Source organism: Macrobrachium nipponense, chromosome 1, assembly GCF_015104395.2.
Source record: "Macrobrachium nipponense isolate FS-2020 chromosome 1, ASM1510439v2, whole genome shotgun sequence".
NCBI lineage: Eukaryota > Metazoa > Arthropoda > Malacostraca > Decapoda > Palaemonidae > Macrobrachium > Macrobrachium nipponense.
Window position 1 is genome coordinate 5,710,821 of NC_087200.1, and position 25,116 is coordinate 5,735,936.

The window sequence follows — 25,116 nt, forward strand, 5'->3', positions numbered from 1 at the left end:
GTGTATATATATATTAATATATATATATATATCATATATATATATATATATATATATATATATCTACAATATATACTATATATATATATATAATATATATATATATATACTATATATATATATATATATATATTATATATATATATATATATACAGGCAGTCCCCGGGTTACGACAGGCGTTCCGTTCTTGAGACGCATCGTAAGCCGAAAATCGTCGTAATCCGGAACATTGTCAAAAATCCTAAGAAAACCTTACTTTTAATGCTTTAGGTGCATTCAAAACTATGTAAACTGCATTCTTATTGCATTTTTCATAAAAAAACCTTTAAATATTGATTATTTTGCATTCTTGGTGTCATATTTCATCTGCCAGATCAGCGTTTGTAGGCGTCATAACTCTGGAACATGCGTCGTAACCCTGGAAATAATTTCTGATGAATATAATTGAAAAGCGTCGTAACCTCGAACGTCATAAGCCGAGACCGTTCGTAACCCGGGACTGCCTGTATATATATATATATATATATATATATATATATATATAGATATATATATATATATACATATATATATATATGTGTGTGTGTATATATATATATATATTAAAGTAATTAAAGATTGTGTTCAGAAATATGCACTTCTAACAGAATTTTTTTTTTAAGGATGTCACTAATTTTGCTGTGAATTGAAAGGCTGTTTTTTCCATATAGGTACTGAATTGGATAGTTGTGACTTGTGCTTGGTTGTTGGTACATCATCTGTTGTGTATCCAGCTGCAATGTTTGCCCCACAAGTTGCTGCTCGAGGTGTTCCTGTTGCAGAATTTAACCTTGAAACAACTCCAGCCACAGATTCATTTGGGTTAGTACAGTTCATGAAAGTTTTTAAATTTTTTAGTATTTGCTATAAAATCCATAAACTAATGAAGTATGTTGCTGATATACAAACAACTCATTTTACAATGTTGTACTAAGACCTTGCTAATCCTACATGAAGGGGAAACCCCTTGACTAGATTAGTTGAATATTGCTAGATTAATCAAAGTAAGTTAATTTCAAACCATTTGAGTGTTTTTGATTTCAGCATTATCAGTGCACTAAATGTGTAATATAATTTAGAAAGAAAACAAGAATTATGCCAGACAAGTTAGGTATTTATTGAACATCCGAAGTATATTTTTAGGGTGGGCTTTGGGAGGGTATCAAAATCTGTACAGTAACGTATAGTATATGCAGTATTAAATCAAATATATTATATTAACCCCCAGTGGCTGGGTGACATATACACTGTAAATGTTTACTTGTAGCTTTTTGGTGGATTCCGGGCCACATATGTATATGTTCAAGATTTCGTGCCATGTAGAATTAATTTTTTGGGAAAAGTGTTCAGATCACTTCCATGGGCCATAATTGACCTCTTGCAACTCTTACATGGTAAATGTAGTAGCTCAGTAGAAAATAGAGGAAAATCAGTTTGACTTCAGATGTCATAGGAGAATGCACTGCACCTACACATCGCAGTACATAAATATTTTTTCTGGGCTCAGCCTGTGTCGCTCCGTGAAATAGGTTCCTTTGATACTATTTCTAGGTATAAATATTGCTATTCATACCAGAGAAAAAGAGAAACAATAGTGCCAAGATAAATGGCTCGCTCACCTTTTAATAAAAGGTGTCGGTATAGATAAAGAGCGAGTGGATACCACTACCAGAGGACCCTTGCCATTTAGCTTCTTCCTCCGCCAAAACCTCAACTACAGTGGAGCCGAACTAGAGCCCCGCTATTCTCTACTACTACAGTGAGCGCCTTTGACGTCATTCCTTTTGATAGCATTGTCGCTGACACATGCTTCTTTCTTTTGTGCTGTGTTTTTTGCTTTGTTATTCTGGATTTATTTTTCAAGATGGCTCAAGCTTCTGCATCCAAGTTGAGTACTGCTTTTAAGGTTTTAATATCTCATTTTATGAAGATCTCCCTTGTTTTATTGTGTTTAAGGAGGAGATAAGGTAGCGTGAGCTTCATTGTTCCCGCGCCGGTTTCTCCTCTTCGACCGCATGGCGGTTCACGTACTCTTTTGGTCTCCCACACCATCAGAGCTACCTTTTAGGCAGTATTTTTCTGGGCTCAGCTCGTGTCGGCCTATGGAAAGTATCCTTAATATCATTCTTTCTAGGTAAAATTAGCCTAAAATTACCAGAGAAAAACAAAATTAAGAAAAATGTCAGTAAAACTGACTCGCTCACTCTTAAAAAGAAGTGTCGGTATGAAATAGGGGGGCGAGTTGGTGGAACACTACACGAGACAGACACCAATTAGAACTTCCCTATCAAAATCCCCCCAAGAGAGAGCTGATACCACGGGCGATGCAGCCTCTAACTACTACTACTAGAGGACGCCACGGACAGCAGCGCCCCTAGCGGTTATCCTTAATTTTAGCGCCAGCATCTTGACGCTGTTTTTTTCTCTGCATTTACCATTGTGGATTTATCTCGTTTTCTAAGATGGAAACGTTCAGCAATTGCCACGGCTAAGTTAAGTAACTCATAAGTAATATTTTATCATAGTTTTTATCTTCCGGTGGTACCAGTATTTTCCTTTTTATAGGTCATATACGGTTTCCCGGTTGTCTCGTGGCGGCCATGCTGCCTCGTAAGAATTCCCGGTCCTCCATACTGGGACTTCTTATACTTATGGGCTTATTTTTCACGTTCATTGTTTTACATCGAGTTTTAGCTAGTTTAGCCCTCTTACCATTCTCTTAGCTTGGTATTTAGGGCTATCATTATTTTATTCTGGCCCAGCATCCCGGCTCTTGCTCTACATCGGCTATCGCTGGCTCGAGTAGGCTACTGTTTCTTGGAATAGTTGCCTCCTCTGGGCTTCTTTCTCTTTTCCTAAAAGTGTCTCTTCCACCTTTCGATGTATTTTATTATTATTATTATTATTTAGGGTGTTAGGCTAGCCTAGGTGCTTGTTCCATGTATTGGTACAGCTTGGTTCACGTGGCCCTACCACGGTTGTGGTGATCGCGGCCTAGGCCACTAGGAGTCACGTGTTCCATAGCACCTCACCCTGCCCCTTCCCTCCCTCTCTGATGTAGGGAGGAGCTGGGGGACCCCTGGATTGTCATAACACCTCTTAGCCTTCTCTCTCATTCCGGAGGTGCCGGGAGGTTCCACAGCAGGGGTTTAGGGCGACCACTAGGAGGTACCGGGTCTCCATACGGGTAGTTATTGGTGAGGTGGGGAGGAGTAGGCCATCCCTTCCCCCTTTCCTCGCTCCCGCCGTGTTTCACCGGGACCTCCTTCCCCCCCATACCCATTACTCAGCCACCTCCCTTACGATACGAAAGGAGCCTTCCGTCGCAGCCGGGGCCCCTTTGGTTATAGGTTATTGGCTCCACTAGCGGGTAGGGTGGGTACTATGGATGGTCCGTTTGCTTGCTACTATATCCTTATATCTCTCCCCCGCTACCGGAAGGGAGCTTACCCTTACCTACGCACTCTCTAGTAGGACGGGTGGAGAGAAGTTGGTTTTGATGTTATTACTGTACTATGTTAAGGATATATACCCTAATTTAAGATGTTTTACAATGAATTGTGTTTTTTACTATTATGTTATCAACCATCCCCGTCATTTTACGTTGTGGTTTCCTTTACCACCACTCCTAGTTGGTTGATTTTTGTGCCTTCCGCCACGCCAATGGCGGAGCCATAGACTTTCTTCCAACATGGTTACCACACGTATTTTAGCAGGGCTCTGGTTTCATCTAACTTTATCGCTCCGGCACCAGCGGAGCATATGTTAGACTGTAAGTATTACTCTGTACTCATGTACGTTTCTACTTACAGGCTACCAACTGTCAGGTCCTCGCTTGCAATGCGACGTTACATGACCCCTGCGGACACGATGGAGTGCAGGTCCATGCCCCGTGTGCCACCCTGTTCAACGAGTTCATCGTTTGGCATCCCGAGGCCTGCACCATTTGCTACGACCTGGTCGGTCAGCTGGTTGATGGGGTAAGACCATTATAAAACTAGTTATCAATTTACTAACACTTTTAGTTCGTAAGTTTGTTAACCCTGTCCGCAATTGGTAGCTAATTCAGCCTTTCTTTTCAGGCTAGCGGGGTGAGGGAAGTCGCCCTCGCCACTCATGAAAGCGTGGTAGGCGGCTTTGGAAAGAACGCCGCCAAGGGCCAGCCCTACATTCTGGATAAAAAGCTGGCCATCCAGATCTTCCCTGCGGGCAAGTCGACGGGCTACGTCGATCCCTTGTCCGCCGCCTCCCGTAATAGCCGCATCCAGCAAGATCTTCAGCATCGTTGGGACTCGTAGCCGCCGCCCAGGAGCCAGTCCCGGACGTCGCCGGCCTGGATCTGAACCTCGAGCCGATGGCGGTAGTGAGTGAGGGTTTGTTGGTTGAGGTAGGTTTGTCGGGCGCCCAAGGTCTTTCCTTGGACGCTCCTGGGATCTTCTCCTGTCCCTTCTTCTTCTGCATCTTTCCAAGGCTTTCCGGGATCTGAGATCCCTAAGCCGCACTCCCGCTCTCTCTGTACCTCCCAAGGAGAAGGGAAAGAGAAACCGAAGACTCTGTCTAAGTCGACTTCTAGAAAGTCGTCTTCGTCTTCTTCGGCTAGGAAGTCATCGACTTCTTACGCCGACGCGGTGAGGCTAAGCCAAGCTCTTCCCAGTCGAAGAGTTCTAGAGGCAAGGCTTCGAAGGAGAAAGCTCGCGCTACCTACCGAGTCGTTGCCTTCTCCCGCCTCCGTTGCCCCCTCTCCGGCTATGCCGGCAGGGGTAGCAAGCACCAGCTCCTGCGTTCCTTCTCCTGTCTCACCAGAATGATGAGCAGGTAGGAGTGATGGTGGGTTCTCAAATCTCAGCTTGGGGAACCCGCTTTGAGCAGATGTTCGCACAATTGTCGAGCACTCTGTCTCAAACTGGACAGACCGTCCAAGAACTCTCAAATAGAGTAAGAGAGACTGAGGATCGGATGTCTGGGCTATCCCAGGCTCCTCCCCCAGTATCCCCTGTCTTCTAGCACGGGGATCCTCCAACTCCCGTCTTACGACTCTCTGCCAGACTTTCTCTATGGAGAATCCATGGAGAGTAGCGTCCGGTATGCTCCCTTTAAGGACGGGATGATTTCGATCCCGGAGTTTTGGCACTCGAAGGATTGAGGACTTCGAGTTCTATCCTCCGGGTCTGTCACAGCCTTTCATCGGGTATGCTCGGCTGACACCAACGGCTCTTACAAGGGAGGACAAGATCTCGAAGGAGTCTGTCCTCTACAGTAGAGACCACGCCCAACGGGAATGGGTTCACTGCCTTGAGGACTGGGGAGTGTACGAATACTAAACCTCCAGGCCTATAAGAGCCCATTCACTATTTTCGCCACGGAAGAGGAGGTCTCTCTTCCGTTCGCCACGAAATTGGTGGAGAAGGCTCTTCAGGCAGTCCTCAAGGATGAGCCCCTTCCGCAGTTGAGAGAGTCGGAGTCCACTTCTCCACTCTTTCCCGCCTTCGGAGAGTTATGGGAAAACCTGCCTGCTACTTTCACGCAAGGTAAACTCAAGCCGGACTGCGCTATGGACCAGTTCGGTGAGAAGTTGCCTAGGCTGCCGGACTCCCTAATCCAGGCAGAGTTCGATGCGCGGACTAGGTTTGGCAGGTCCCTTAACTCTATCATAGTCACGGAAATGGCTGCACTGTCTTATGCGAACGAACCGCTATTTAAGATCTTAGCGAAATCACAATTTCACACGGTTCTGCTAGACGCTTTTGACTTCTTCCAAGCCAGGAAGAACTGTCGGAAGCATGTTCTTCAAGAGTGTACTATCAGGCACGAGCCTAATAGACTCTTATCTGCCAGCATGTGGGGAGCGGATCTCTTCCCAGAGTCAGCAGTGAACGAAGTTCATTCACGAAGCTGCTAGACTCAACAGAGCCTTAGAGCTAGGTGGGGCATTTCCTCTAAGAGGAAACAGGAATCCGTTCCTACTGCTGGCAGGAAACCAAACCGAAGGCTGGTAAAGAGATTCCAGCCATACAAAAAACTCCAGCCTCAGCAGCAGTTTGTGCAGGCGGTCCCAGTCACCCAACAAGGACAACCTGCTACAGCTAAACAAACTCAGCCGTTCCTCCTGGTGCCCCAGCAATCCCAGCCTTCGACCTCCTATGCCATCTCGCCTGCCTTTAACCTGCTTATGAGGTTCAAGGCTACTCTCAATCGAGGGTAGGGCGAGAGGTTACTTTCGTCACCGTGGCGCAGGAAGGGGCGCAAGGAGTAAACGTTCAGAGGAGGGCGTGGTGGCCAACCCGCCCATCAGCAATGAGGCTCTCCAGGTAGGAGGGAGGCTGTTCCTTTTCCGCCACGTGGGGGTTCAGCAGTTGGGCACAGAGCATAGTGTCCAAGGGATTAGGCTGGAGCTGGATCCAAGATCCTCCTCCAATCAAATCATTCCATCAGCTACCGTCAGAGGAATTGATAGATTACGCGGAAGAACTCCTTCAGAAAGGAGCTATTGCGAGAGTCAAGCATCTAAAATTTCAAGGTCGCTTATTCAGCGTTCCAAAGAAAGGCTCAACAAAAAGAAGGGTAATCTTAGACTTGTCAAAGCTAAACTCTTTCATTCGCTGCGACAAGTTCAAGATGCTTACCCTCTCGCAAGTAAGGACCTTACTGCCGCGTGGAGCCGTCACATGCTCCATCGATCTTACAGACGCATACTATCATATCCCTATAGCCAGGCACTTCCGCCCATTCCTAGGATTCAGGCTAGGAAATCAGACATTCTCATCAAAGTGATGCCCTTCGGTCTGAATGTAGCCCCCAGGGGGTATTCACAAAGATAGCAGAAAGTGGTTGTACAACAATTGAGAGCTCAGGGAATCATGGTAGCGGCATACCTCGACGATTGGTTAATCTGGGCACCAACAGTCGAGGAATGTCTCAAAGCTACCAAAAAGGTAGTTCACTTTCTGGAACATCTGGTTGCCAGATAACAAAACGAAATCCAGACTTGTTCCGGAATCTCGTTTTCAGTGGCTGGGAATCCAGTGGGATTTGTCCTCCCACAATCTATCAATTCCAGTAGCCAAACGGAAGGAAATAGCAAAATCCTGTCAGGCAATTTCTCAAGTGCAAAACAAACGTCAAGAAGAAACCAGGAGAGAATCTAGGTCTCTTCAGTTTGCTTCAGTAACAGATATCCTTCTGAAAGCAAGGCTGAAAGATATAAACTCGAATTTGGCGGTCAAGAGCAAACTCCAAATATCGAGACAAGTTGTCAGTAATCCCACAGATCCTCCGCAACCAACTACGGCCTTGGTCAAAAGTAAAGAACTTAGCCAAGAAAGTACCCCTTCAATATCCCCTCCCAGTGTTAACCATTCACACGGATGCATCCCTGTCCGGGTGGGGGGGATACTCTCAGTTCAAACAGGTTCAGGGGACTTGGTCAGTTCAATTTCGCCAGCTCCACATAAACGTGTTGGAAGCAAGATGGCAGTATTTCTTACTCTGAAGAGACTGCTTCCCCGAAGAAGTCTCATCTAAGGCTAGTTTTGACAGTGCAGTGGTAGTTCATTGCATCAACAGAGGAGGGTCCAAATCCAAGCATGTGAATCATGTCATGATAGCCATCTTTGCATTAGCAAACAAACACAAATGGCATCTGTCTGCCACTCACCTGGCAGGAGTAAGGAATGTGATAGCAGACGCCCTGTCCCGGTCAGTTCTCCTCTGGAATCAGAGTGGTCTCTGGACGACGGGTCATTCCAGTGGGTGAAGCCGGAGAGTCCCAGGTCTCCAAGTGGATCTCTTCGCCTCACAAGCGAACCACAAGCTCCCTTGCTATGTGGCCCCCAACCTGGACCCTCTGGCTTATGCCGCGGAGCCCTGTCGTTGGATTGGAATCAGTGGAGGAGAATTTACGTTTTTCCTCCAGTGAATCTTCTCCTGAAAGTCCTAGACAAACTAAGGTCTTTCAAAGGGATAGTAGCTCTGATTGCACGGACTGGCCCAAGAGCAACTGGGTATCCACTTCTCTTGGAATTGGGTCTCCGACCTCAACGGATCCCCAATCCCAACTATCACAATCAGTACAAATGAGGACTGTGTTCGCTTCTCAGGAACTCTCCAGACCCTAAACTTTATGGACTTCATGAAGTTTGCGGCTAATAAAGATGCTAACATTGATCCACAGAATATTCTCTTACTGGAATCAGATAAGAGAGAGTCAACCATCAGACAATATGACTCAGCTGTTAAGAAATTAGCATCTTTCTTGAGAGAATCGAACACTACAACTAACCATGACAGTTAATTTGGCTATATCCTTTTCAGATCTTTATTTGAAAAAGGTTTAGCAGCTAGCACGATTACCACTCACAAGTCGGCTTTGAAGAAAATCTTTCAAGTAGGTTTTCAGATAGATTTAACTGAATCTTATTTCAACATCTATCCCTAAAGCCTGTGCTAGACTTAGACCTTCTCAGAGGCCTACTACAGTTTCATGGTTCTTGAATGATGTTCTCAAACTAGGCTTCAGATACTGACAACTCATCTTGTACATTCATAATGCTCCTGAGGAAGACTCTATTCTTATTAAGCCTAGCCTCAGGAGCAAGAATTTCAGAACTGTCGGCTCTATCCAGAGATGCGGGTCATGTGGAATTCCTCCATCAGGAGAAGTTCTACTTGCTCCGGATCGTAGCTTTTTAGCCAAAAATGAAGATCTCTTGCAAGGTGGGCTCCTTGGAAGGTTATCCCACTTCCACAGGATCCTTCTCTCTGCCCAGTTATCAACCCTTAGAGCCTTTCTATCTCGTACTTCTTCTAGATCCTCGGGTGCTCTCTTCATGAGAGAAAAAGGTTGGTACTTTGTCAGTTAAAGGTATTAGGCAACAAATCCTTTACTTCATTAAACAAGCCAACCCTGAGGTTTCATTCCCAAGAGCACATGATATCAGGGGAGTAGCCACCTCTATTAACTATTTCCAACATATGAACTTTGAGGATCTTAGGAAGTATACTGGATGGAAATCCCCGACAGTCTTTAAACGGCATTATTTAAAGTCCTTGGAATCTTTAAAGTTTTCAGCAGTAGCAGCGGGAAACATAGTTTCCCCTGATACTGCTTAGTAGTTGTAGTATTGATCCAGGTCTCCTTTCTACCTACTTCAACCAACATGCCTCAACCTATCACCAGGCTACTCATCATTATAGCCTTAGCCGTTGTGTTTTATAGTGGTTTGTCCCTTATTTTTTTGCTAGGGGACAAACCACATTGGTACTGATATGTACCCAGTGGTCCTAACCTTATTTTTATGCTAGGTTAGGCCACAATATGGTTTGTATAAATTTCCATTTAACTTGTGATAACTTCAGTCACAATGTGTTTGTATATATTTGAATTACTTGTTTTATTTGTATTAATGATGGAATTGAGTGTACCTACCCTTATTTTTATGCTAGGGTAGGACACATGTATGTATATAATTGTACCTATATATTCTAATTAAGTAAATTCAACTATTTCTTTGTTTTACATGCATATTATATATTGTTACTACCATTTAAGTACTTAAGTTTACTATTCGGATTGTTTTATTGTTTACCATAGTTAGTTTAAGTACTTATTTTGTATGCTGTATTTGATTTACTTATATTATATCCATCATTTTAAAACAGGTTTTCATTTTTCCTTTTTCCATCTTGTCTGTTTCTCTGGTACTCTTTCATAGGCCGACACGAGCTGAGCCCAGAAAAGGGATTTTGACGAAGGAAAAATCTATTTCTGGGTGATTGGCTCGTGTCGCCCTATGAAACCCATCCCCTTTTTTTATGGTTTGTTTTCCCCCCCTTGCAGGACAAGATGTATTTATGTTTTTATTAAGGATGACCGCTAGGGGCGCTGCTGTCCGTGGCGTCCTCTAGTAGTAGTAGTAGAGGCTGCATCGCCCGTTGGTATCAGCTCTCTCTTGGGGGGATTTTGATAGGGAAGTTCTAATTGGTGTCTGTCTCGTGGTAGTGTTCCACACTCGCCCCTATTTCATACCGACACTTCTTTTAAGAGTGAGCGAGTCAGTTTTTACTGACATTTTCTTAATTTTGTTTTTCTCTGGTAATTTTAGGCTAATTTTACCTAGAAAGAATGATATTAAGGATACTTTCATAGGGCGACACGAGCCAATCACCCAGAAATAGATTTTTCCTTCGTCAAAATCCCTTTATTATTGCCATATCTATTTTATATTGATATTCATGAAGTTAGCTTGATTTTTATTCAGCCTAGCCTTTCACGGGGACCCCTCACTCCGACCGCATGTTCAGATCGTAGCCTAGCCTAGCCAGATCCCGATTCATTAGGAGTTGTATTCTTTTTACGTTAGGACCTTGTCCCTTCGTATTAGTGTCCTTGCTCCTAGTCTTCTGCCCCCGAATTTTGGTACAGCATACCGACTAGCCGCTTGCAGGTTAGGCTAACACATCCAAGTCATCAGCCTTGCGATTAGCCTACCCCTCCAGGACACTCTTTCTCTCACTCTGGTATTTATTTCCTTTCCCCCGTGTTAGCCTAGCTAGATATCTTGTTATTATTATTATATCTATGTTTGTGTTGCTATGTGCGACTTGGTTGGCCTATTGGCCCCTCGTGATCGTCTGGTCCTCCCCACCGCGTGTCTGTTCACCCGACTGAGAAGGTTCCTAGTTGATCGCGTACGAGCCACCCTGTTGCTGACCTCCTCCCCCTCCCCTCCTCTTTCCCCCTCCACACCATGCTCACCCACCTCGGTGTTGTGACGACTCGCTCGCTACGCAGCTAGCTACCCGAGTCCGCATGAGAGGGGGAGGGCTCTCAGAGGTAGGTGGGGGTGGATACACTCAGCGCTCAGGCCTGCCGTCCTCAGTCGCTTTGCTCGGAGCCCGGGACTACCCCCCCCCACATCCTCTCTCTCTCTCTCTCTCTCTCTCTCTCTCTCTCTCTCTCTCTCTCTCTCTCTCTCTCTCTCCCCCCCCCTGATACTCACCATTCTCTCCGCCCCGGCGGTCTCAGTTCCGGCCATCACTGGACCTGACCTTGAGAATGGGATGGCCATACAGGCCTCTGCCTTATGGTGGAATACATCCACGGTACTCCTGTACAGTTGGTATTCCTTTTATCCTATCATAGCATACAGACACAACCATCTTGTATAGAGTCTGGAGTTCCACTCCATGGGTATCAGTTTCACAGTCACGCTACTGCTCTCTGAGTTTTGCATGTTACTGGTGGCACGGGTATACCTTCAGCTACGTTCTGACAGCCTTACTCTGGCCCCACGGCGGAGTTGACCTAGAAGTCTTCTCCCCTCTCTATACGTGACAGCAAAATCTTTACCTTTCGGAACTCGGAGCTATGTGTGACAGTGCGGCAGTTGCCTTAGTACAATGACCGTATGTTACTTCTGTGCTTGCTCACCAGAACCCACTCCGGTGCTAGCTAAATAAATCTTGTGTAATATAGATTCGTGCATGTACTATATATATATATATATATATTTATATATATATATATATATATATATATATATATAATATGAATATATATATATAATATATATATATATATATATATATATATATATATATATATATATATATATATATATATATACGTTGACACCTCTCCGGAGGGGTTGTCAACGATACTCATGTATCCTTTGACTTACAGGTCATCTGTTGTCAAGAAACGGGCTGCGATGCAGTCCTACAGGACCCCTGCGGACATGAGGTCTGCTGCTCCCACACCGGGTGCGCCGTACAAGTGGAGGACTACCTAGTGTGGCACTACGAAGGCTGCCTCATGTGCTACGCCTTGGTTGGTGAAGCCTCCACCGAAGTAAGTCTCATTGCTCCGCCGCTAATGATACATTGGGTCCATTCATATTATTATTTGTACTCATCTATGTGCATATTTATATTTGGAATTGTTCTAATACGTATACGACCCCGGTCGTTTCGCCTCAATTGCTAACTCTAACCCTTCTTACAGGGCTTGGAAGCGACGAGGACGACGCAGCACTGGTCTCCCTGAGGCCTGGGTCGAGGATTTTGGGAGGAATTCTCCCAAAGGACGTCCGTATATCCTGGCCCAGGACATGGCGGACCTGATTTTTCCAGGAGCCAAGAAGGGGTCAGTTGTGGACCCTCAAGTTGCTGCCCCCCTCATCACGGATATCTAGGCCATGGTTTCGCTCCCGGCGGAAGGGGATATTGTAGAGGACGTCGCAGGAGATGTTGCGGCCCTCAATTTGGACCTAGAGCCCATGACTGTGGACGTCATGGGCAACAGTAAGGGTGTAGTTGAGGCAGGTTCTGTAGGGGCTCAAGGGCTTTCCTTGAGTCCTTCTCCCTCTCCTTCTCCTGTTCCTTCCACTTCTACCTCTTTCCAGGGCTTCACGGAGAAGCAAAGGTCGGTTCGACCCAAAACTTCCTCCGTGATCCCCAAAGTAAAGTCCTCTACAGGCTTTAAGCCTGTGTCGAAGTCCTTGCCGAAGAAGTCGGCTCCTTCCTCTATCCCTAAGCCCTCGGCTCACCATCCCGGGGCGGTTAAGACGAAGGTAGCGTCTTCTTCGTCTTCAAAATCCCCTAAACACAGGTCTCGGAAGGAGAAGGCTCAGACCCCCTCCTTCGACCCCGAAGCTTTCTCCTCCAACATTCTGGAGAAGGTGGGAGATGTTGTCGGGAACCTGGTGAACGCTAGGTTCCAGGAAATGTTCTCCCAGCTGTCAAGCTCGGTTGAGGCCTCGGGTCAGTCGATCCAATCCCTGGCGGAGAGGATGACAGCCCAAGAGAATGCTATGACGGGCATTCGGGACTTGATTACGGCAGGACATTCGCAGTCCGGTCAGGTAGTTTTACCTTCCGTCATGCCGGACTCGTCAAAACTCCCTACCTTCAAGCCTAACAACCCTTGGAGGATCGCAGCATACGCTCCCTTTGTGGAAGGTATGCTCTCAGTCGAAGGCATTGGAACTCGGAGGCTTGAGGACTTCGAGTTCTACCCCAAGGACCTACAACCTCCATTTATGGGCTACGTCCGGCTAACAGATGCAGCCATGATGAGAGAGGATAAAGTCCCGAAGGAGACTGTTATCCTCCCTCGCGAACAGGCGCAGCAGGCTTGGCTAAGGAGTTTGGATGAGTGGGAATGCGAGAACACTTGCCTCACCGCCTTCAAAAGCCCTTTGACCATCTTCACCACGGTGGAAGGCACTCTGCTCCCACTTACCTTTAAGGTGGTGGAAGCAACTTACCAGGCAGCTCTGAAGGATGAGCCTATGCCCCAGCTCTGGGAAACGGAGCCGATCTCTCTTCTGATCCCCGGATCAGAGAACTACTTTGAAGGTGCAGCGCCCACCTTCACTGTAGGAAAGTTAAAGCCAGACTGCGCCACAACGCTATTCAGCGAGAGGCTCCCCAGACTGTCCGAGTCGTTAATCCAGACTGAGTACGACGCCCGGACTAGACTCAGTAGGTCGATTACCTCCTTGCCGATGGCGGAGATGACGGCTCTTGTTTACGAACAAGAGCCGTTGTTTAAAGTCATGGCAAAGTCGCTTCTGCATACAATGCAGTGCGACTTCTATGACTTTGTTGTCGCGAGGAGGAACTGCAGGAAGCATGTTCTGGCGGAGGCCACAATCCGCCATGAACCAAATAGGCTTATCGCTTCCTCTATTTTGGGGACAGACTTCTTCCCTGCTCCGGTAGTGGCTGAGGTTCTGCACGAAGCCTCCAAGGTCAATCAGAGCCTGAAGGTCAGGTGGGGTCTCGTGACCAAACGGAAGACTGAATCATCCAGACCCAACCCCAGATTGAAGAAGCAGCCTAGGAAGTTCCAGTCCTTCCAGGCTCCACAACAGGCTCTGGTTCAGGCGGTGCAGGTACCTCAGGTACCACAACACTCCTCGTCAAAAGCACATCCGCAACAACAGTATGTGCTTTTGACACAACCGCCCCAACAGCCCCAGCCATCAACCTCCTTCGCTGTCTCGCTGGCCTATAACGTGGCTTTTGAGGCCCAGTCCTTTCAGCCGTTTAATAGGTTTGCCAGAGCTAGTCGGGCCAGGGGTGCCTCTCGCCAAAGAGGATCCGGCAGGGCCACCAACAGGGGCAGAGGTTTCCGGGGAGCACGTGGAGGTCGCCCCTCGGCAAACCAACAGTGAGACTCCCAAGGTAGGAGGGAGGCTGTACCTCTTCCGCCAACGGTGGGGGTTCAGCCCTTGGGCTCAGAGCATAGTGACCAAAGGTCTGGGTTGGAGCTGGCTAGAAGGTCCTCCTCCACCCAACAATTTCTACCAAAAACCAACAGCGGAATTGATAGAGAATACCCAGGATCTTCTTCTCAAAGGAGTAGTATCAAGGGTCATGAACTTAAAATTTCAAGGACGCTTGTTCAGCGTGCCAAAGAAAGACTCAGGAAAACGAAGAATCATCCTAGACTTGTCCCATCTAAACTTATTAATTCCTTGCGACAAGTTCAGGATGCTGAGCGTTTTGCAGGTACAGACCTTACTTCCCCGTGGGGCCGTCACAACCTCTATAGATCCTACAGATGTTTACTATCATGTTCCAATAGCCAGACACTTCCGCCCGTTCCTAGGCTTCAAGCTAGGAAACAGCTTATTCCTTCAAGGTAATGCCATTCGGGCTCAATATCGCCCCCAGGATATTTACGAAACTGGCGGAAGCAGTCGTCCAAGAGTTGAGAACTCAAGGAATAATGTTAGTGGCTTATCTGGACGATTGGCTCATATGGGCAAAGACCCCCAAGGAATGCCAGAAGGCAACAGTCAAAGTAATAAAATTCCTGGAACACTTAGGGTTTCAAATAAACAAAACCAAGTCCAGACTAACACCGGAATCTCGATTCCAGTGGTTAGGTCTACAATGGGACTTGGGTTCGCATACTCTGTCAGTCCCGCCGTCAAAAAGGAAAGAAATAGCCAAGTCCACAAGGCAATTTCTCAAGCAATGTCAAACCTCCCGGAGGAGCCAGGAGAGGATCTTAGACTCACTCCAATTTGCCTCGGTCACGGACATTCTTCTAAAAGCCAGACTGAAGGATATAAACAGGGTCTGGCGTTCAAGAGCAAACCGCAGTTCCTGGGACAAGCTAGCCTCTATCCCAGTGATCTTACGGAAACGTCTCTGCCCATGGACGGAGGTAAAGAACCTATCAAGGGCAGTACCCCTTCAATTTCCCCCACCGTCATTAGTGATCCATACGGACGCTTCACTAAGCGGGTGGGGAGGGTACTCGCAGTACAAAAAGGTCCAGGGAACCTGGTCCCTACCATTCCGCCAGCTACATATCAATGCACTGGAAGCCATGGCAGTGTTTCTTACTCTGAAAAGGCTTTGTCCACACAAGAAATCTCATGTCAAGCTGGTCCTAGACAGCGCAGTAGTAGTCCACTGCATAAACGGGCGGATCCAAATCAAGTCACCTGAATCATGTCCTAATAGCCATATTTTCTCTGGCGGACAGGAACAAATGGCACCTGTCAGCCACCCACTTAGCGGGGGTCAGAAACGTGGTAGCAGATGCTCTGTCACGCTCCGCCCCGCTAGAATCGGAGTGGACCCTCGACAAGGAGTCATTCAAATGGATCTGTCAAAAAGTCCCGGGGCTTCAGGTAGATCTCTTCGACCCTCTGGCTTATGGCCCTAGATTGGAATGTGTGGGAAAAGATTTATCTGTTTCCCCCAGTGAATCTTCTTCTGAAAAGTCCTGAACAAACTCAGGTCGTTCGAATTGGCGGTTTGGCCCGGGGGGCTCTAGTAGCTCCCAATTGGCCCAAAAGCAATTGGGTTCCCCCTACTTCTAGAATTGGGACTCCGGCCCCTAACAGATTCCCAATTCCCAAAAACTGAACCAGTTAGTGCAAACGAGGACTGTGTCTGCTTCCTCAAGGATTCAGAAAGCCCTAACTTTATGGATTTCATGAAGTTTGCAGCTCGCAGGAACGCTAACATCGATCCCCAAAATATTACATTTTTGGAGTCAGATAAAAGGGAATCCACCTTACGTCAATATGACTCAGCTGTTAAGAAACTGGCTATGTTTCTTAAGAGCTCAAACACACATTATGACCACGAATTTGGCCATATCCTTCTTCAGAACATTGTTCGAGAAAGGTCTTGCAGCAAGCACTATTACTACTACCAAATCGGCTTTTAAAAAGATCTTCAAGTTTGGTTTTGGTATAGATCTAACAGATTCTTACTGCTTAATATACTTATCAACCTTTCTCTGTAGCCTTCCCTTCTACCTGCCTCACTTGCACCCTTGTTTAGCTAGGTCGCCTCTATTGTACATTTTGCCTTGGATTTAGTTGTTCATACATTGTTTGCTTTGCATTAGGGCTCAGTTCCCTCGCTTGTTTTGTATAATTGTCAACTTATTTGTTTCTGTAGCATACATGTTTACCATTAAGTAGCTTTAAGATTGTTAATCTAAGTAGCTTTAAGGTGGTTAAAACGTATGGTTTTACCTTTCATGTACTTTCGCACCATTTTGTATCTTTAAGTTGTACATTATACCAACTAACTTTACTTTATTTTACCTGCTATTTCAGTATTTTGTGCAGTCTTCCAAGCTTGGTGGAGCCAATTCTCTGGCAGTATTTCACGGAGCGACACAGGCTGAGCCCAGAAAAGAGATTTTGACGGAGGAAAAATCTATTTCTGGGCAAGGACCTATGTCGCCCAGTGAAATCCCACCCTCTTATTTTGTATTCATCACCCTGCTTGGCCCAAGCTTGGGTGCTATCTTCAGGAATGACGTCAGAGGCGCTCACTGTAGTAGTAGAGGGTAACGGGGCTCTAGTTCGGCTCCTCTGTAGTTGAGGTTTTGGCGGAGGAAGAAGCTAAATGGCAAGGGACCTCTGGTAGTGGTATCCACTCGCTCTTTATCTATACCGACACCTTTTCTTAAAAGGTGAGCGAGCCATTTATCTTGGCACTATTGTTTCTCTTTTTCTCTGGTATGAATAGCAATATTTATACCTAGAAATAGTATCAAAGGAACCTATTTCACTGGGCAACACAGGTCCTTGCCCAGAAATAGATTTTTCCTTCGTCAAAATCCCTTATGTACAAGGGTGTGCCAACACCCTTATTACATTTTTCACCCTTTAACATCAGGACGAGATGCATTCATCTGAAATTTACGCTTACTCTTTGGAAATTACCGAGGGGAATTTCGGAGATTTGACCTTTGTTTCCTCTGATATTTCTTCTTCTCTTCCGTCCTTTTGCTAGCTTATCGGACAAAGTATGCTGTATAGTTCGGGTAAGCATACTCATGCCACTTCACAAGCAGCCATTGAAGCATGAGTTCCTTAAGTGCAATGTGTGATACAGTTTATGGAGCATATGGATCATCGACCACAGATATAATTGCAGGTGCCACTCCGCCACTAGACGAGAATGGAAAATCATGGCTACAAAATGTGTATAGCCTTACCCACAATAGTATTCAAAACTGGAGATGAACTACTTTAGGGATTCCTGCTCTTCCAGATTCTTATATCTTCCTGATGGCTCACTTTTCTTAGCATATGATAGTGGTATAGAGGACTCAGGCTGTATTTTAATATTTGCAACGGAAGCGGGATTGGATGATCTGTCTATCAGCAAATAATATATGGTCCTGTGACGGAACATTTAAAGCTTCTCCAAATCTCTGGACCCAGCAGTTATTCATGATCCATTTCATTGTTAAAGGAAGGTGTTTCCCTCGAGCTCTTGCACTGTTGTGTAATAAACAAGAGGCCACCTACAGAAGGCTTTTTTTTTTTTTTTTTAGCTATCTTTGAATTACAGCCAAACAGTCAACCAATGCTGTGCATCATGGATTTTGAATTATCTTTGCACAACACCTTCACATCACTGTTTGTAATTGCTGAAATATCAGGTTATTTCATTTAGGTCAGTCCTGCTGGCGTAAGATTTGCGGACTAGGTAAGAAGGTTTGGTATGATACTGACTCTTCGTTTGCATTGAAAGTGAAGTGCTTTAGTGCTTTGGCATTTTTTCCCATCCACAATGATGTTGATGGTTTTGAACTACTTTCCGAAGATGAAGATTTATACCTACAGAAGTTATTTATTATTTTGAACAGAATTATATATTGGTGTTCAGCTTGGAAGAGGGAACAAAGATGATGATTTGAACCTCTTTTCCCTATCGAAATGTGGAATGTTAATGAACGTGCTCTAAATGCTGTTCATGTGGAAAGTTTTAATAGTGCTCTAAGAGTGTCGCTAACAAGTATCCATCCAAATTTGTGGGCACTTTGCTCTTCACTCCAAAAATTATTCATTTGAAACGAGGAGACACAGCTGAAAAAAGAAAAAAACACGTCTGTAAATGAAAGACTGATACATCTCGTAGAAAATTATGAATCATCACACATTATTGAATTTTTAAAAGGTATAGCTTATAACTTGTATGAATAAAATCTTATGTTTGTTTCTGTTTATATTATCATCTGATATAGGTTGAATTAAGAACTGATTTTAACTAATTAAAATGCATTAAAATATTTAAATATAATTTTGTGTTTTTTATATTTTCAACTCATTCAAAGATTAAAAATGTTTTTTACATTATCTGTGTGTTTATATTTTCAATTGATTCAAAGATAATTTTTTTTACATTATCTGTTTCTATTTCCTATATTTCCCATCTATAAAATAAATCTGTTTTGAGGTGGAAATTTCATGGGTGGAATTTTACATGGGTGGAATTTACATGGCACCGACACCTGGGAGAAGGAGAATCAGCAGAGTGATACCTCTGCCTTGACAAGTCACGACCACTGACTCATTCAAAGATTAAAAATGTTTTTTACATTATCTAATTATATTTTCAATTGATTCAAAGATAATTTTTTAACATTATCTGTTTCTATTTCCCATATTTCCCATTTATAAAATAAATCTTTTTTGGGGTGGAAATTCCGTGGGTGGAATTTTACATGGGTGGAATTTTCGTGGGTGGAATTTTCTTGGAGAAATTTTTGTGGGTGGAATTTACATGGCACCGACACCTTCTGGGAGAAGGAGAAGCAGCGGAGTGATACCTCTGCCTTGACAAGTCACGACACTGACTCTGGAAGACAAATGACGAACGTAGGACCTCCTAGGAGAACGAGACATCATCTGGGGTTTAGCACCTCCTCTAGCATGTGAAGTACTACACCCCAGATATGCGGAGGAGAAGGTTGCCAGATATGCTTGACCTGAGGGAACTCCCTGAACCACATATCAGTATTCACCTCATCCAAGACCCCACAAACAAGCTGGGACCAGGGCAACCAGACTGATGGTTGCATTTCAGGAGCTCACCCAGTTGAGAGTTATTGTCAAGACTATAGCCAATTGTAAAGCCAGGGTAGCCTCCCTGTGATTATTACACCAGTGAATGAGCAAAATAATCTTCCAAAAGCACCACCCAGCTCTGAAGGGTTTCTGGTGGACCAGGATTACCTGGATCCATAAAATCCCTAAGGGCACGAACTGCATCCTTTCCTGTAAGAGAGGAAGATGTGCCTAGTTTCTGCTTTTCTGCTTACTTCTGATTTTATGGAGTTCAAATGGAACTCATACCAACAGAGTCACAGTCTGAATGCCATTTAACGTCGGACTCTGTTGTCCTACAATCCCCCCTTATACTCATTAAAAATTGATCCATTAGAAATTGTAAGGGAATGAGAATGAGAGGATGAAGAGCTCAAAGGAGACATTTTCCTAGAACAAAAGCACTGCATATGCATGCTCGAGGGAATGTACACATACTGAAAGTGTAGATAGTGCTAACTCTTGTGTGCCCCTGAGGAAGCCCAGTGGGAAGAATCTACCCCATTGTCTGTGCCTGCATGGTCTCAAGACCTAATGGACCAAGCTGATGGGCAACAAACTGATGGGTTGTGTGTATCTCTCCTTATGTGTTTTCCTAGAGGCAGGAGGCAATGGGAACTGTCCTGAACAACCATGGTTGCACATGCAAGCAGGGGGTGACATGACTCCTATAACATCTTACTAGTCTGGTGAAAAGGTTGGCCAGAGCAATAAGGCCAAGGGCTAGAGTAGCCTGCATACAGATGGGTGCTCAAGTATGGAAAACCATCAGAGAACCATGAAAACCCTTGTGAGGGAATTAAGACAAAGCTGAAGCACTTCTGGTCAAATCCAAAATTTGTCCTGCAAGTATTTCTACCTGTGCCCCCCTGTAAAAATGAGAGCAGTAGGATAGACACAACTTAGACTATGCTCAGATTGGGTACTTGAAGCAAAGCTACTTGTATCTAGGTTGACTCATTTATACTTCAGCCTAGATGCTGATTTTAAATGGAATTGGAAAAGAGAGTCCAGTCACTGTATTCATCACTCAGGGTTTCACAAAACTGAAGCACTCTGGTGAGATACTTGTCTGTTCAAGTGGATGCAGATGCCTGCACAACCTCTTAGCAACCAGGTCCAAAGAAATATCTGTGGACCTATGGACAATGGCCCTTTGATGGAATGAAAAAAAGGGATGCCTCCTACTTGAACACCTGCCTTCATTACCAAGAAGCACTGCAAAGTTTATCCAAAAGGGCCATGGCCAGTCCTACACCCTGGGGTGTTCTTGAGGAGTGATAAACTTGTCAGGTACCTTACAAAGTGAGAGAAAGAAGAATGTTCTTGGACACTGTATGCTAGCCTAAGATGAAGAAAAGATGTGTTCTTGGACACTGTATGCTAGCTTAAGATGAAGAAAAGGAGGAGGTACTTCAAACTAAGAGCCTGGGTTCTTAAAAAACTATCCTACAGCTTGCAATGGGTATAAACACCTCTTCCGGAACCACTAACCTAAGTCTCAGTAGGAGGGGCCAGAGAAAACTTGAATTTCCTGTTAGGACAGGTTTGCTTCCCAATTGCAAGAACAAAGCTATTGATGGAAAAGAAAGTCCTATACCACCTTTTAAATATGAATAACTCCACCAAGTGGTGAAATCCAAGGTCTTTAGACTGAAGATTGGCTTACAGCAGAGCACAAGCTGTACAGCATCGCTGGATAGGAGATAATCTTGGCAAGGTTGACCAAGGAGTCTGTGACCTGCTGACATGGTATGACAACTAGAGGGAGATCTCCAGTGATGAGGAGCAGCAGTACTGGATGCTGCTTGATTATTGACCACAAGGAGAAAAGAGGGTCAACTTGAAAACTTGAGTGATCAACACTTAATCACCCAACAATGAGAAACTGAGAAACAGATTAACCCTCTTACGCCGAAGGGGTATAATAAAAATCGTCTCCTGTATGCCGAGGCGCCCTCGGAGTGAGCGCCGAAGCGGAAAAAATATTTTTTTCAAAAACTCACAGCGCGCTTAGTTTTCAAGATTAAGAGTTCATTTTTAGCTCCTTTTTTTATCATTGCCTGAAGTTTAGTATGCAACAATCAGAAATGAAAAAAATATTATTATCATAATTTATATAAATAATGCGATATATGATAGCGCGAAAAAATAATTTCATATATAATTGTATTCAAATCGCGCTGTGAGCAAAACGGTTAAAGCTAACGAGTCAATTTTTTGTTGTTGTATTGTACACTAAATTGCAATCATTTTGGTATATAACACATTGTAAAACAATCAAAGCAACACAGAGAAAATATTATCACAAAATTATGCATGAATTCGTAATACGCAGACATTAAAAAATGTTTTTTTCAAAAATTCACCATAAATCTAAATCTTGTTCTAGAGACTTCCAATTTGTTTCCAAATGAAGATAAATAATTGAATATTATTATACTGTAAGAGTTTTAGCTTACAATTATGGTTTTTGACCATTTCGGACGAGTTAAAGTTGACAGAATGTCAAATTTTTTATATATTTTTTTTTATATGCAAGTATTTCAAAAATGAGAAAAGCTACAACCTTCAATTATTTTTCGTTGTATTCTACATAAAATTGCGCACATTTTCATATATAAAACTCTATGAAATGCCTAATATGAAACGGAGCAAATATAACAATAATGCGATGTACGCATTTCGGAGATTTGCAGCGGAGAATCCACGCGCGGAGGGAAGGAAAGTTTTTTTTTAAATTCACCATAAATCTAAATATTGTGCTAGAGACTTCGAATTTGTTTCAAATTGAAGATAAATGACTGAATATTACTAGACTGTAAGAGTTTTAGCTTATGATTGTGTTTTTTGACTATTTCGGTAGAGTCAAAGTTAACCGAACGTGGTTTTTTCCTATTTATCGTGATTTATATGCAAATATTTCGAAAATGAGAAAAGCTACAACCTTCAATTATTTGTTGTTGCATTCTACATAAAATTGCACACATTTTCATATATAAAACTTTATGTAACGGCTAATTTAAAATGGTGTAAACAATACGATAATCGGACAAAAAAATTTGATTTTTTCGGAAGAGTTACCGCGCGTAGGTAAGGAAAATGTTTTTTTTTCATAAATTCACTATAAATCGAAATATTGTGCTGGAGACTTCCAATTTGTTACAAAATAAAGGTAAATGATGGAATATTACTAGAATATAAGAGTTTTAGCTTACAATTGCGTTTTTCGACCATTTCGGTAGAGTCAGAGTTGACCAAAGGTTGAAATTTTTGCACTTATCGTTATTTATATGAAAATATTTCAAAATTGATAAAAGCTACAACCATGGGTTGTTTTTAGTTGTATTGTGCATGAAATTGCGCACATTTCCATATATAAAACTTTATGTAACAGCAAATTTAAAATGGTGCAAACATTACGACAATCGCACGAAAAAATTTATCGCAAGAGTTACCGCACGGATGTAAGGAAAATTTTTTTTTCATAAATTCACCATAAATCGAAATATTGTGTTAAGACATCCAATTTGTTGCAAAATGAAGGTAAATGATTGAATATTACTAGAATATAAGAGTTTTAGCTTACAATTGCGTTTTCGACCATTTCAGTATAGTCAAAGTTGACTGAAGGTGTAAAGTTTTGCACTTATCGTTATTTATATGAAAATATTTCAAAACTGATAAAAGCTACAATCATGAGTTTTTTAGTTGTATTCTACATGAAATTGCGCACATTTTCATATGTAATACTCCATGTAACAGCTAATTTAAAATGGTGCAAAAATTATGTCAAAGTGACAAAATAATTTCCGAGATGTGTCACTGATACTTTTTAGTGCGATAAGAAAGAAATTCGCGCTTGCGCGCCTGCGTAACGATTATAAACAAAATAACGCCTTGATCCGTGAGCTCCCAGCATCCCCAAAGGCGCGTGATTCAAAAGTTTTTGGCTGGTAGGCCTATAAGTATTTTTCCGCGAATTTTAAAAAAAACTTTTTTATGTCAACGTTTAATACGTCCAATCGGCACCCGGGAGACAATTTATGTTGACGTTTAATACGTCCAATCGGCGTAAGAGGGTTAAATGGCAGAAAGCAGAGAATGAGATTATTCCTTGGAAAATAGAACACAAACACAACTTACGTTATTTCCCCTAGGAGAACAGAGCACAGGCAGTCCCCGGGTTATGATGGATTCGGCTTACGACATTCCGAGGTTAAGGCGCTTCTCAATTATATTCATCAAACATTATTTCCAGGGTTACGACGCATGTTCTAGGGTTACGACGCCTACAACGCTCATCTGGCAGATGAAATATGACACCAAAAATGCAAAATAATCAATATTTGAAGGTTTTTTTTTATGAAAAATGCAATAAGAATGCAGTTTACATAATTTTCAATGCACCCAAAGCATTAAAAGTAAGGTTTTCTTAGGATTTTTTACGATGTTTCGGCTTACGATGTGTCTCAAGAACGGAACCCCGTTGTAACCCGGGGACTGCCTACTGTAAAATTCTTTTCAACTTGGAAACTGCGAGATTGAGCTAAGATGAAAGTCAGCTCAAACTGGAGCTTCAACCATTGAGGGAGAGAGCTACTCTGAACCAAACTGACCTTAACTAGAGCTGGTCTGCTAGCCCATTCCCTGCTGGCAGAAAGTCTAACAGTGCGGTGAACTGTCCACCCATGTATCTGCAAATGTTACAATACAAGTAAGTGGAAAGCCTGGTTCTTTGCTTTACAAGGATCCACCACAGTTATGATGTAACAAGAGCTCTACAGGGTGAGCTATTAACTATTCTCAGAAACCTAAAGAGCAACAATGCTTCCAGTGGTTTCCTAACGCTGACATACCATTGAGATGAGTTCTATGGCCAGAAGTACAGATGCATTTTTGGAGGAGAGAGTCCATAGAACTGCCCTTAAGGGGTTTCTGACATCCCAAGATCATGCTAGCACTTCTGTGACTTACTCCAGAAGGGAAAGTGCACAAAAGAACTCCTGCAAGAAGACAGGTGTCTAAGGACAACCCACCAAAGGTTGTTGAAAGGAAGTAGGAGGACTTTCCTGGAGCAGAAAGCAAATCTGATTGTTCCCGCCAGGACAGGAATCTGCACTAACACCCCAAGTATGCTGTGCTTATGAGCATACGAAGGTACATGTGTAGTAGTTGGGCATGAGAAATAATGCCCATCCTTTTGCCCTGCTTGTTGAAAGGAAGTAGGAGAACTTCTCCTGGAGTAGAAACCCAGAAGAAAGCCATTTATCAGGGAACTCTCGTAGTGTATAGTAGTACTTAGCAAAGTCTAATTCACCATTCATGTGAGAACTGCATAACCACCTGTAGAGCTGTCTTTAGTTTGAAACAGTTTCAGAATCACTGGCCCCTTTGTAGACATAAAGAGGGAACTTAAAGAGATGGACAGGTATTCGAAAGTACTTGTTTCTTGGAACTGTCTACATACGAAGTTGTTTCCTGCAATGGACTACCATATGGCTTATGCCATTCTGTTGAAAGAGAGTACGTAACCGTTCAAGTTGGCCTATCACTTGAGAGGTCCCTTAAATCACTGGCAAGGCTAGAGATACATGTTGGAGAATCTGAATGGGAAGATAAGAAGGATCGGAGTTTGAGAGAGGAGAAGGCAGTAGGCTTTTTAAAGCTTACAGTGTACAGCCTTGAGGTGTGAAA

At 43.7% G+C, this 25,116-nt stretch overlaps 1 protein-coding gene across 1 annotated transcript in view; it reads left to right on the plus strand.

Annotated features, from left to right (window-relative positions):
• LOC135219104 (NAD-dependent protein deacylase-like) overlaps nucleotides 1-25,116 on the plus strand; it is a 182,262-nt gene that overhangs the window by 138,163 nt on the left and 18,983 nt on the right. The window contains exon 5 of the mRNA XM_064255546.1: nucleotides 712-862. Coding sequence (XP_064111616.1) covers nucleotides 712-862 — 151 coding nt within the window. The remainder of the gene's footprint in view (nucleotides 1-711; nucleotides 863-25,116) is intronic.